Source organism: Bos javanicus, chromosome 19 (genome assembly GCF_032452875.1).
Source record: "Bos javanicus breed banteng chromosome 19, ARS-OSU_banteng_1.0, whole genome shotgun sequence".
NCBI lineage: Eukaryota > Metazoa > Chordata > Mammalia > Artiodactyla > Bovidae > Bos > Bos javanicus.
In genome coordinates, this window is record NC_083886.1 from 39777406 (window position 1) to 39791481 (window position 14076).

Consider the following 14076-nt stretch of genomic DNA (forward strand, 5'->3'; position numbering starts at 1 on the left):
AAGGGTTCAATCCCTGGTCAGGGAACTAAGGTCCCACATGCTGAGCGACATAGGCAAAAAATAAAATTAGTACAGTGACTGTAAGTCAGACACAGAACCTACCTCAAACCCAAATTCTAACGAAAATATATTTCCATTCTACAAAACAGCTCAGCAGGCCACTGCCCCCAGTAGCTCTCCGTCCTCCCTACCGAGGCTATCAGCCATGGCGGCAACCACGCACACGGCGGGACAGAGCAAGATGGGAGAGCAGCAGACGGCACTGCCGAGACGGGGAGGAAAACCCATCTCTGCTGCTTTTCTGGTAACTCTAGGCCCACGTTACTAGAAAAACTCTCCCCCATTAGGACATCTCCTTCCATGGCCTACACTCAACTCTGCAAAAGACAGTGGCGGGATGGCGCCTGGCCTTGGATTGACTGAGGTCCTGCTGTATGCATTGCTGATAATGGATCATTAAAAAAGCCAGGAATCAGAAAAATCACATCCGTGTCTTTGACCGGCTCCTGCTGTCCCAGCAGCCAACCCTGCTGGCAGAACTGGCTGCTGAGCACCAACTCCAGGAAGAAAAGGAGTGAACAGAAGAAGCCGCCCCAGCTTGCTGTTTTTTGGCTGAGTAGGGAATTGACACAGACCACCTCCGGCTCCTGTCTGGAAGTTTCGAGATCAGAGAGCTTCAAGCACAGCTGGGTTCACAGCTGCACCATTTGGAGCATTGGACTCATTAATATTCATGAGTCATCCCCACCAATCGGCAGAGCGGATGCCATTAGCTTAGCATCTGTCGGGTTTTTGTGAGGGTTGTGTATGGAGTTTTTTTCCCCTTTTAAATGAACTTCTTTTGACATTTTGGATTTGCCTCTGTAGGTTTTCTCTCCTCGCCTTGCTCTGCTGCATCATATAAAAGAGAGACCCAGGGGAGGCAGGCAGAGAAGAGAGATGAGTCCCAGCCAGGGCTCGGCATCTGCCTGTTGACAAACTTTATTTCTCTTTCAGCACCTGGCACCTCAGACAGGCTGCAAGGATGGAAGCAGCATCAGGTAAATTATACCTAACAAGGTTCATGCCCGTCACTGTGAGAAGAGCTGGATCCTGCCTCTTTGGAAGACAGTCCTTTCTCCAGTGGTGAACTTGAGCTGCGCACACAACGCAGGAGAGCTGCCGTGCACAGTTCTGAACCATTATTTCCACGCTGATAAATTCATGATTTATGAAAGTGACTACCGCCAGCCCTCAATGCCTCCTCCACTGCTACTGCTTGTTAGACACCAACTGCAGCAACAGTCTTAAATACTTGAATTTTATTTCAGGCCAAAGCCCCGCAACTCTGAACTAAATGCCATGACAGTCCCACAGCACAGGCGAGTAGTAGAAGAGCCCACGGACAGGGTGCGGGGGCCAGGGGAGGGAGGGGCGGGCGAGATGGAGAAGAAACACACAGACGCCAGGGCAGATAAGCAGAACGCCAGCGGCACGTCTCCTCCAGCTCCAGCTCTCAGAGGAGAGAATTACGGCAGCAGGAGGGCAGGACGCCTCATTGTCTGAAGGAAGGCGTGTTGTTTCTCATCTCCATCCCCAGAGCCCTCTCTCCAGACAGAAACAAAGCCCCCACACCCCACTGGACTGAACAGACGGCCTCCCGCAACACAGCAGAGGGACACGTGGTGGCTGAAGCCCTGGGGAAAGGGAGCTGTTACTAAGGGAGAAGAAAAGGATTCAAACAAGAAAGGAGCTCAGCTAACCCTGCAGAGAAGACAGTCCATCTCGGCTTTATAACCACAGAGGCAGGGACAGTCCAGGGTATCTTTTCCAAAACAAAGCCCCCTGAATCGTTCCCTGTCCTTTGGCTGTGACCAAACCTTTCTCTTTTGTGGATGGCCACGAGCTATTTCACAGGCCTCAGGCCCCATACAGCCAGGCCGAGGTCCTGGGATGCGCAGGAAACCCCAGTGTCAGGAGTCACAGCACCGTTCCATTCAGTGGTTATGAGTGGAGGAAAAGCAAGGAGGTGGGAGACAAAATATTCACCCCCCGTCCATGCGAGGAGGTAGCAAGAGGCCAGCCTCCCAGAAACCAGCGCTCCAGGGGCTTCAGCAAAAACAGCCAGTTGGAACACAAGGACACAACAGAAACACAAGCACTTCTGCTGGAGCGATCTCTGATAAGGCGGCTTAAAGTCTGCCACCTACAGGTCCCCACCAGTCACCGGAGTCAGTGCTCCTGGACCCATTAACAGACATCTAAAGAAATTCAGCTTCCAGGAGAGTAAATATGGGGTTTGGCTCAGAACCAACAACTCCTGGGTCTTGTGCTTAACTTACAAACACCTGCACAGTGTCTTATCCCTATCGAAGAAGCCTGAGGAGTTATGACCAATCTCCACAGAGCCAACTTGAGCAGAGGCCATGGTAAAACAGGAAGCAGACCAGCCTCCCACCACCAGCCTGTGCCTAACCCCACCTGAGCAAGTCTCCCTGCCTGCATCGCCTTCATCCACCTCAGAGCAGAACCCAGAGCTCCGAGGAGAGCTCACTTCTCCAAAACTGTTTCCAGCTGACCAGGGTCCAAAGGCACAGCACGGTCCCCTCCCAGGACCCTCCTCACAGGCTGAGAAGCAGAGAGTCCCTCGTCAGGTCTTGCAAAACCACAGCACGATGGAGAGGAGGTGGGTGGGAGGGTGGGGCTCTCCAAGGGAGGAGCCTCGGAGTCAACCACAGGAGCCCACACCTCGAACGGATCCTTTTCTTCCCCGGGAGGCGGTGAGGGAGAGCTCCTCCTGCCGGGTCTTGGGAGAAAGCAACAACTGGAAAAAAGTGGGAAAGGGAAAAGGAGGGCATGAACAGGTAAACAAAAATCAACAAAGACAAGTGAACGGACAACAAGGGAGGCCTATTCATACAAGGAAACAGTATTTGGCCACAGGAAGGAACTCAGTGTTGCTATGCCCCGCCACACGGACGCACAGGGAAACGGTGCCAAGTGAGAGAGGTCTGCCACAAAAGACCACATGGATGACTCCATCTGTGTGAAATGTCCAGAAAAGGCAAATCCACACACACACGGGAAGCAGGCAGTGGTTACCAAGGGCCAGGGTTTGGGGCTGGGGAGTGTGGGAGTCACTGCTAATAGGCACAAGGTTTCTTTAGGGCTGATGAGAATGTTCGAAAACTGGCTGTGATGACGGATGGCTGCATGACCTCGTGACTAGACAAAAACTACTGAACTGGACATAAAAGGGGGAGTTTTATGTATATGAATACATCTCAATAAAGTTGTCATCTAAGGAAAGCGGGGGTTGGGGGAGAGGATAAAGAACAAAACAAATAAGAGAGCCTTTTCTTCTTTCTCCCCAGCTCGCAATAGGAGAGCCATCTCCCAGGGACGAGTCAGCACAGACCCAAGGCCCTCATGCACAGGATGACAGGGGCCCTCCTGAAAGGCCACCAATGCCATCTTACTTTCTCTACCAATGGACACCTCACCGGGCCAGGTTACAGTAATCCTAGCCACTGGTGTCTCAGAAAAGAGCATTCAGTTACCTCTTAGGCTGGTCTCCTTCAGCCAGGTGAGAGGAGCCCCGTCTCTCTTCCTGGGCCCAGCCGCAGTTGGACATAGCGTAGCGCAGAATGGCGTCAGAAACGGACACAGGGCTCCGGCCCTGTACACAGGCTTCTATCTCAGGCACTGAGAGCTGGCTTTGCAGGAAGAGGTGTAACTGGCTGTCTGACAGGAGGACCACGCTCTGCAGGACCCTGGGGCAGACAAAGGCAGAACAGCGCAGAGCGTCAGCCCTCACAGCAGCTGGCCCAGCCCCATCCTCTGAGGCCATCTGGCTCCAGTGAGTGCTGAGGGCACGAGCATCTGACACAAACATGCCTGTGTGCTCCTGGGGGCCATTCTGCATAGCACACACACCCCTGCCATCCCCCCAGAGGCAAGTGCCAGCCCTCCAAGTCCACTCACTTTTCAAGAAAGTGCTGCAGACCTTGTCTTCGCTTCTCAATGAACTCATCTGAGCTGCCAAAGAAGGTTGACTTCCCAGGAAGTTCAGGTACCGGCCTGTGGGGTCACACAACGTAACACATACCCAAGATAAGTAATATCCCAGTCACTCCAGTCCCTGATCAAGGAAATCCCCTAAGAAAAGACACAAATCAACACAAATAGCATTTGATAAGTGGGCAGGGGCAGAGGGCTAACACCGACTGATGACACGCCTGTTTTCAGGCACTGTGCTAAACGTTTACAAACCTTACTTCATTTACCCTCCTCAAAACCCTGTGAGAAGGATGTCAGCATACCCGTTTTAATGGTAAGGAAATACAGAAGTTGAGTAGATTTCCCCATGCCACACAGCTAGTAAGCAAGCAGCAGAGCTGGCGTGTGAACCAAGCCTGGGCCTTACGAACTCCATGCTGCTAGACTCCACTGTTTACAGAACCCACTCCCACCATCAACTACTATTTCAAAAGGAAGAAACTTGGACATGGAGACATGGAGGATGCTGGGTCCTTGTGTGTAAATTAAGGCTACCATCTCCAGTCCCGAAAGATCATGTTTGGAATTTTCTAAAAGTAGTCAGGTTGCAGCAACTCATCCACAAACTCTTCCAGCCTCCCTCGCCTCTCCTGTGAGGCATGGCACATGCTTTAAAATAGCAGGCCAGACCAGAGGATGCAGGATCTGTTCAGAGGAAGTTCCGACTGGCTTACGAGGGCCTGACTCATGACGGTGGCCTCATCAATCCCACAGGTTACCTAACTGGCTAGGTCATTAACAAAGTCACCACAGCACTCAGTAACCACACTGTGCTGGAATCACTGTCATAAACTGCCTCCAGTTTTAGGGCTTATCTGCAGCGTGTAGGTGAGGAGTGAGCAATAGTGCCTGTCCTAAGGCTCTCAGTCTGTTGTAACTCTGGATAAAGGTCTCTACACAAAAAAGAAGACGGGGAAAAAAGAAAAATCACAATTTTTACATATCAAACGGACTGGAACACCATCAAATTAGTCCAGGTGCTAAAAGTTCCTGATAACCAGTGAAGCACATTTACACAGCCAGCAGTACCTCTGTTTAGCCCTATGCACATAAAAAAGAAAAACGTTCTTTAGATTTGTTTGGCTTTGTTAGGTCAAAATATTAGAAATGAGAACTCTGTCGTTACTTTTTTTCACTGACTTGAAAACATAATTTAAGAACACATTTCTCAGCGACCTTAGTACCTCTGCCCAGTTTTCTTCATTGTAAACTCCAGTTGCCAAGGAAGAACCTAAGAAGCCGGCCTTGGACCCAAGAAGGAAGTAAAAGAACTCACACTAAACCCGCATTTCTCTGGAGCTGCTTTCTCAGCCACACAAACTCCCGGTAGCGGCGGCGCACACAGGACGTCTTGGCGGTAAAGGCCTTGCTGTTGGTCTACAGGAGAAAGCATGTGAAAAGGGTTTGGTGGAAAAGCCCAAGTTTACACGAACTCCCCGTCATCCCTCTCACCAAGGACTCAAGTCACCAGGCCACAGTCCCAGTCAAGGGGATCCAAGCAGAGCACAGTGCCACCCAGCAGCCTGAAGACAACTCAGGCGGACCCCAGGCTCTCTTTCCTCTCCTCCTTTCTTTTCTTCTGTCAATACCTCCAGAAACAGGTTCTGCTTAGGACTGGCCCTCAGCCCTGAAAGGTATATTGATCCCAATATCAAAGTCAGATACACTTACATGAAGGAATATCTTATAATCCACATAAGAATTCCAGGAGCCCTCATTCTGCACGCGGGGGTCCTGAACACGCACAGTGATCACCTCCTAGAGGTAAGAAACGCTCCTTCAGCTTCAGCGCAGCCACACGCTGAGGTGGTTCCAACACACGGCGGCCAGAGTACTCCACTCAACGCCAGCTTTCACTCCTCTGCTCATTTATTCATTCAGTTCAGCAAATATTTATTGACCACCCTCTATGTGGCAGGTACCATGCTAAGGCACTGGGGGCAGAACAAGGACAAGAGACAAAAATCCTTGCCCTCACAAAGCTTACGTTCTAGCGCCTTCCGATGAATAGAAAGCTAGTGGAAAGGGAACCTCATTTCTCAGTCATGCCTTCACTACTGATTTCCCTCTTCTCGCTTGACTCTGAGCACATCAGAACCACTAAGGCATCACTGTCAGAACACCACCACTGAGCAGTATCTGGATCTCCCAGAGCCCCTCAAGCTTTCAGCCAGATGTTCCCCGGAAATCATATGCTTACCTCCTGCTCTTGGTTCTCCAACATCCTACACCAAAAGCCCATTGGAAGGAAACATCTGATGAGAGACAGGAGATACAGGATCAATCTCTGTTAGTATGCATCTACTCTCACCTCTCTTTGCCAGGGCAAAACCCTGAAAATTTTTAAGCGACCCCCCTGGGGAAATCCAGGCAACTTTTTTTGTTCTTGTGTAAAATTTAAGAGGAAGCAAAAAAATCCACCCACACGAGCTACTGCACACAGTCGCTCAGTCATGTCAGACTCTGCAACCCTTTGGACTGTAGCCCATTAGCCCATTTTCTCTGTCCCTGGGGTTTTCCAGGCAGGGACACTGGAGCAGGCTGCCATTCCCCTCTCCAGGGGATCTTCCCAACCCAGGGATCAAACCCCCGTCTCCTGTTGCAAGAGGATTCTTTACCTGCTGAGCTTTTGAGGGAGCCCCCACACACTCATGAGTTGGGGGCCAAGCTAAAAGCCCTGAGGGATTTACCTTCCTTCTCAGACCATGGCAGGGACTCTGAATCAGGGGCCACCTCTAGCCAAAACAAGTTCAGGTCAACAATGTCACCTGAGGCGGCCAGAACGGGCAGGCTGAGCTGTAAAACCTTTCTGCCTGAGAATTGCTGGACCCACACAGCACAGCTCTCTAACTGAGCCTAACACCGCCCCCTCCTGGCTGTCTAGAGAAAACCAAAACCCCACAAACGCCGAGGCTCCTGTCTCCCTTTGTCTTGCTTAAGCACACTCAGGACCCCAGAGGCAGATCTGAGTTGGAGAGTTCCGGGGGCACCTGAGCGGGTTGCCCAGTTGTGACCTTCTCTTAGCTAATTCCATTTCCAGAACCCAAGCCAATGGTTCTAATCATTTCCTCTCGACATGCGGTTTGTACCTCTGCCCAAGCACCCCAGAGGTGCACAGGTCGATTCAGGATGTTTTCCGCTCCTTTGCAAAGATTCATTAAAGCCTAAGCCACTGATTTCCCCCAATGTGGCAGTTTACATGCGCAGCAACATCGCCCACTCCAACAAGGGGACCATGAAGGCTGAGGCACAGGGTTACTCAAGTCCAAAGGGGCCCATGATGTCACCTTCTGTTAAAATACAGCACTAATCTTGTTACTCCTAGAACCACTTCAACAGCATCCACTCTGGCTGCTGCCTCCACCCCCTTCTCCTCTCTTAAGAGCGGAACAATAAGGTTTAATTTCCCTTTCCAATTTACCTTGAAATGAAAACTGACTTCAGCCAATATGTACTGCCAACAAATGATCCAGGCTGGCTCCTGGGAAAATGAGACTATCTCTAAGCTCTCCCTGTCCTCCCCCCCTGCCCATTCACACACCCACTCATTTTTACAGTCCCACAATTAATTTTAAACACATTCTCTTATTAGTTCTGCTTTACCATTAGAAGAGCATGTAATGAGTTTCCTTCTACTTTATGTTGTGCTAACACAAGGCTAACATTTCAGGAGGAGAGGAAGTCGTTTACACCACAAAATTAGCAGGGCACACAGCTTTCCCAATCTTTTCTAGAATACCAGAAGGTCTCTCCACACACAGACACTGCATGCAGAGATGAAGCTGCATGATATAGGACAAATCCCGGCTATACAGCCCAGCAAACCGGAAACGCTGTGACTGCAGTGCCATATTAAGTAGTACACTTGCTGACACTCTGACTTTTCATCTGATGTGGTCACTACACAAAGGCCCTGAACTGAGAAGTGGGAAATCCAATTCCATAACAACTCATGTATTACATCCTGGATGTAAGCAGTCTAACTGCTGTAACCAAAGGGATCAGGTTGACTCACTGTGAACAATTAATCTCCTCAGATTAAAACAAAAAAGTTTCTTTCTCTTCTCATTTCAGGCATTTGGTATATTCCCAGAACAGGAGCAAAATTAAATACACCGAAGTGTCTTTCCACAAAAGTAAGGGCAAGAAAGATGACAATAAGGCAATCCACACACTAAGTGAAGCTCACGAATCTCCAGGGCCTTGAAAAGTTTGCCAAATTCAGGACCATAATTCAGTAACTAAATGGTCATCACTCTCAGGCTCAAGAAGAGTGAGCCAAGGGCCGAGAGCAAGTATCTCTCCTTTCTTTTGGGACTCACACCACTTAGAAACAAACAGCTATAAACTGGCTTAAAAAATATCCGAGGAGGGGGAAAAAATCCAAGGACCCCCAAGATGCTATACACTTAACCCTAAAATTTGGAGAAGGAAATGGCAACCCACTCCACTACTCTGGCCTAGAAAATTTTATGGATGGAGGAGCCTGGTGGGCTACAGTCCATGGGGTTGCAAAGAGTTGGACACGACTGAGCGACTTCACTAACCCTAAGATTAAAGGGCACTTAGAAAGCTTCCAATGTAACTTTCCTTAAAAACACTGGACAAACACAAAAACCTAGACTTCAAGGACTAATTTCTAGCAACTACTATTCTCTATCAGCTTCCTCCCTGTAGACCCCGCTCCTCAGGAGGAAATGAGGCATTTCTGCCCTTGGGGGAAAAAGGGGAAGCTCTTAATCTTAGCTCTATGATCTGGAAGATGGATCCGTGTGTCATGCAACTAAGGATAGTCAGTGGCCCTCTCAGCTACTTGTGCAGCGCCAACTACATTTCCTGGGCCCTTTCAATCACGTCTGAAGTTTATTTTCTCCACCTGTACCAGCACCAGTATCTCCGGGGAAAATCCAGTTGCTTTCTATTTATAAAGCAACCTGTAAGTGTCTAAACAATTCCAGGCAGAAAGTCAAAGCTTTAGCTCCACAATTTTCACTCCCATTTAAACTAATACTTCAATACTTTCTAAAACTTCAAGAGGCATGTTAAAAAAAAACAAATCCGGTGATAAAAGTATATAAGCCGCCGAGACTCCCATCCCTTCTTGCTCATTCTTCAGCCCTTGGTGCCGGATAGCAACTCAGAAAGCTCTCCTTCTGAAACACCCACAAGTAGCAGAAGTAGCTCCCCAGGTCTGACCAACATCTGCCCGTTCTCAGCCAAGCAGCTCTGCTCCATCCTTTTGTTCATCTGTAACTTGCCCCTCCTTCTACTTCCAGCTAAGTAACAAAGGCAACCACAATCCAGCGCAAGAGCCTCCTGTGTCCCAGTAGAATACTTGCCATTACTCCTAGTCCCAGCGCTTGGGTCAACGTAGCAAACTCCTGTATTCCTTACGAACAAGGAGCCAAAGGACGACGTGGTCCTTATTCCTCTTTGCCTACTAAGCTTGGGGAGTGGGAAGGAAAGATGCTTTATATATTTTATAAAACTAAATGGAAAGCCAGGTTTCCTTCCTTGGATCCGGACCAAGCACCCATCTTCATCCCGGGAGGTGAAGCTGCTCCTTTCCTAGGATGTCCAGCAAGGTCCCCACCTCAAGCACCACTGCTGACGCTCAAACCCATGGCCCTTACCAGAGAGTAGCACCCACCCCCCGCGAACCCGTCCACGCCCCCTCACCTGAGAGCAGCGCCCACTCCCCACAGCGACACCGCCAGCGCCCCACCATATAGTAAAGAGTCCCAGGTTCTCCTTCCGGGTGAGCGGCCGGCGCCCCGGTGCACGACGGGAGAAGGCTGCAGGCACGCCAATCCCTGGTGCCCAGGGCGCCCCGCCCTCGCAGGCCCTGGCTCTTAGCGACAAGCACCTCTCGCGGCGGCGCACTCCGCACCGCCCAGGCCCTGGCTGGAATCTGGATCCCGCACCTCTCTCTTGGGGCGCTGCTTGGGGGACGAGAGCGAGGGGAGGAGAAGGGGCTCTGACGTCCAATCCGGAGCCGCGTCCCGCCCATTGTTGTTAAGCGCAGCCAATCAGTAGCCAAGAAGCGTACCTGACTGTCCAAAAGTGGGTCCAGGAGCCGAGAGGTGTGAGGGTTAGTCAGCGGTGCTGAGCGTGGGAGAATCAGGAACGTGGGAGCCTCTCTCAGTCTGGAGAGGGTGCCCGTTTGAACTCTGTAGGTTTCGGTTCCCCGGCGGAATTATCAAGGGGTCGCCCACTCAGATTCGAAAACTCGATTGTCCTAGCGAAAGCCGAACTGCGGACAATCTTGCAAACACTGCAAGTTCGTTCACTTGAGAGACAAACGTAAGGAAGGATCGCGCAGCTAGTCAGTAAAGAAGGAAGAATCCGTTGACTATGATGAAGATTTTTTTTTAATACTGTTGAAATGTCTTAGCAAAGGTTAATTTCAAGGGAAAAGTTACAGTCACAAATACAAGCTCTGGAGTTAGAAGATCTGGGCACTGCAGTGACCTTGTGGCCCTAAACTGGTCTTAAATCTTTGTCTTAGTTTCCTCTTCTATAAAGTGGAGATAGCTCAGAACGTAAGGTGCACTTAAAGCAAGTTTTGCCAAACGTTTTTGTCTCAGGATCCCTTTACATTCTTAAAAATGATTATGGACTCCCAAAGAGCTTTTGTTTATGTGGGATGTTCACTGGATTGGAAATTTAAATTGAGAAATTTAAAAGCATGTATTAATTCACCTAAAGCTAATAATGGACTTCCCTGGTGGCTCAGATGGTGAACAATCTGCCTGCAATGCGGGAGATCTGGGTTTGATCCCTGGGTTGGGACGATACCTTGAAAGAGAGTATGGCACCCCACTCCAGTATTCTGGCCTGGAGAATCCCCATGGACAGAGGAGCCTGGCAGGCTATAGTCCATGGGGTCACAAAGAGTCAGACATGACTGAGCGAATAAGCACAGCACACAAAGCTAATAATGGGGCTTCCCTGGTAAAGAATCTGCCTGCGATGCAGGAGACCTGGATTCAATCACTGTGTTAAGAAGATCCCCTGGAGAAGGGAAAGGCTACCCACTCCAGTATTCTGGCCTGGAGATTTCCATGGATTATACAGTCCATGGGGTGGAAAAGAGTCGGACACAACTGAGCAACTTTCACAGAGCTAATAATAAACCATTACATGTGAACATAATATATTTCATGAAATATAACTACATTTTTTTTTAAAGTATTGAATGAAAAAAAAAGAAAAAAAAAAGTATTGAATGGGTGCTCAGTCACTTCAGTCATGTCTGATTCTTTGCAACCCCTTGGACTGTAGCCCTCCAGGCTCCTCTGTACATGGGATTCTCCCAGCAAGGTTAATAGAAGGGGTTGCCGTTTCCTCCTCCAGGGGATCTTCCTGGCCCTTGAATAGAACCCGTGTCACCTGTGGCTTTTGCATTGGCAAGCGGATTCTTTACCATTGAGACACCTGGGAAGACCCTCTGAGCAGAGTGGCATTATATTACAGTTTTGCAAATTCCCATGTGCTTCCCCATTCGTTCGTTGTACTGTTTTTTGGACAAGGAAATCCAGAAAATCTGGTCTCATGCAGATAACACAGCTAGAAAAGGGAGAAGTATCTTTAGCCTTCTCTGATAATTGTGGGTACTTTTTTAATTTTAATCCAAAAATGTCTTATTACTCACTCTCTGAGCTGTTACATGGGAGCAGGTGGGGTGTGCATGGGGACTGTGGACAGCATGGGGTCTCCGGGGTTGGTAAGTACAGAGCTCACACTGGACACCAGGCTGCTTTCCCACACTGGAGAGATGAAGGACTTTGGAGAAATTCGTAACTTTTTCTGGAACAATCTGAAGGGAAGTCCTGCTGCCAAGTCTTGGACCCAGCCATGCCTCTTAACCTCCAATTTGTGTAAGATGCCGTGGTATCTGCACAGGTGGCCCCAATGGTTCTGTGCTGAAAAGAAAGTTACTATTTCCCAGATGCAACTAATGGTGGAAGAGCTACAGGAAAGGTTCCGTGGTGATGGCAACCTGCAGAAGGCTGTCCAGTAAGAATGAGCACCTGTGGGGGTTGGGATGCCAGAGTCCTCCTCCTCAGAGGAAGGGCAGCCAGGAAGTCATGGAGCTCTTCTGAGGAATGTTCTAGATACAGAACTGAGTGTTGGCCCCGCTTGGGATGGGGCAGTTTGCTTACTGACTTTTAAGAACTTACTTCTCAGATTGCTCAATCATTTCATTTGGGATCACTTTTTTGAAATTGAGGAACCAAATTTTCCAAGTGAAAGTTATCTCATTTATCAGGGCCAGCTAGAGACGTTTTTCAGCTTCCTTCCAAACTTGAAAGATGCAGGGAATGCCCAGCTTCCAGACACTCTTAATGAATCTTGCCCCCCATCCTACTTCCATTTTGCTTTTGGTAGAGACAAGAGGGAAGTTGACCACAGTCTGGTTAAGGCTAGAAAGCATCAGGCTGGAATTGTAGTGGGACAATCCCATATGGATTGTGGAAGACACCACTGATGGAGAGTAAGATGCCTGATTTCTAAGAAGGAGGTCAGTGGGTGAGGGCATATGGGCCTCTATGCTTCCCATTCCTGAACACCTCTTTATTTTCTTTTGGCCATGCCACAGAGTAAGGGGGATCTAAGTTCCCCAACCAGGGATCGAACCCATGCCCTCTGCATTGGGAGCACAAAGTCTTAACCACTGGACCACCAGGGGAAGTCCCTGAACAGCTCCTTTAACCATCTTATATGCTCGGGATTCACTGTACAAGTTAAAAACAAACAAACCCTGGCATGGGGCATAGGTGCCAAGGAAGAGAAATATAGTATTTCAGAGAGAACAGAAACTTGCTCTGGACTCAACCCTCTTTTGTGGCAGAAAGAGAAAAGGACAGTGATGTCTCTAGTCTCTGTGAATTCACAGTAGAAAATCACAAACAGATTTGGAAAAGAACTTCACACCGAAGTCTTCAGTAAAAGGACAGATCTTTTCTTCTTTCTGGAGACTGGCTTTTTCCAACTTCAAAGCTGGTACTAGCAGGTCCACCATCACTGGGGAAATAGATTTTCTTAACATTCCTCAGGATCATCTCTCTGCTCTGGCTGGTTGGGGGCTCTTGACATTGCCCAGAGCTCTGGAGAAGTGTTCTGAGAAAGTGTATGCTGCTAATGTCCCCTTTGAAATAGGTGAAAAGGACACAGCAGGAGTTCCATTCAGTCTTGACAGGGCTCTGCATTTAGAAGGCGGGTCTTCCTTCTTCCATCATAACACGGGGGAGAGCTTAACTCTTGATCAGGGGCAGAGACAAAGCAAGATACTCTGGCAGGGTGCATGTTGATAGCCAGAGCTGCCTGGCCAGCTTTAGAGCAGCTCAGTGCTGGTCCAAGCAGGGCTTCTGAACTCTTATTTGTTAGTAGCAAAACTCAATAAATGGTAGTTCCTTAAAAGTTAGTTGTAATGGGAAATCTAAAACCATTTGGAAAATATTCCTGAATTATACAGTTCTTCCAAATATTTTTTATTTTTCTTGGCCACGCCAGGAGGCATGTGAGATCTTAGTTCCCCAACCAGGGATTGAACCCACCCCCCTTGCATTTGAAGCTCAAAGTCGTAACCACTGAACCACCAGGGAAATCCCCCAGATCTTCCAACTATTGATCCATTTCATTATTCAGCATTTTAAAAATCACATTTATTCAAATCATCAGTAATCTCATCAATCTTGTGAAGCCATCAAGCTCACTGAAGACTAGGATAGGGGCTTGGAGCTTCAAAAAAGGAGGGCAGTTCACAGTACTAGAAAGAGAGTAGATGTTTGGTAATTAGAAGTTTACCCAGTCTTGCTGAAAAAGTCTTTCAGAAAAAAAAAAAAAGTTATCTCTGGTAAGAGCTCTTTTTTAATACAGGTCTCCTATCTAAATTCTGTTGGGTAGTTGTTGTTAATGTTCAGTCGCTAAGTCGTGTCCAACTCTTTGCAACCCCATGAACTGCAGCACACCAAGCTTTCCTATCCTTCACTATCTCCCAGAGTTTTCTCAAACTCATGTTTATTGAGTCAGTAA

At 48.7% G+C, this 14076-nt stretch overlaps 1 protein-coding gene across 3 annotated transcripts; it reads right to left on the reverse strand.

Annotated features, from left to right (window-relative positions):
• Nucleotides 1-1280: 1280 nt before the first annotated feature.
• Nucleotides 1281-9988, reverse strand: SNX11 (sorting nexin 11). 3 transcript variants are annotated; one of them, XM_061391507.1, is made up of 7 exons: nt 9718-9988; nt 6239-6293; nt 5710-5796; nt 5315-5415; nt 3964-4059; nt 3540-3752; nt 1281-2803 (listed from the first exon to the last, which is right to left on the reverse strand). In XM_061391507.1, exons 2-7 carry the CDS (start codon nt 6278-6280, stop codon nt 2530-2532), a joined length of 813 nt encoding a protein of 270 aa, XP_061247491.1. In that variant the 5' UTR covers nt 6281-6293; nt 9718-9988; the 3' UTR covers nt 1281-2529. The 3 variants fall into 3 exon arrangements, with proteins under 3 accessions (XP_061247491.1, XP_061247489.1, XP_061247492.1); XM_061391505.1 differs by lacking the exon at nt 9718-9988 and adding an exon at nt 7460-7483; XM_061391508.1 differs by lacking the exon at nt 5710-5796 and having other exon boundaries at nt 9718-9815.
• Between the last annotated feature and the right edge of the window lie 4088 nt (nt 9989-14076).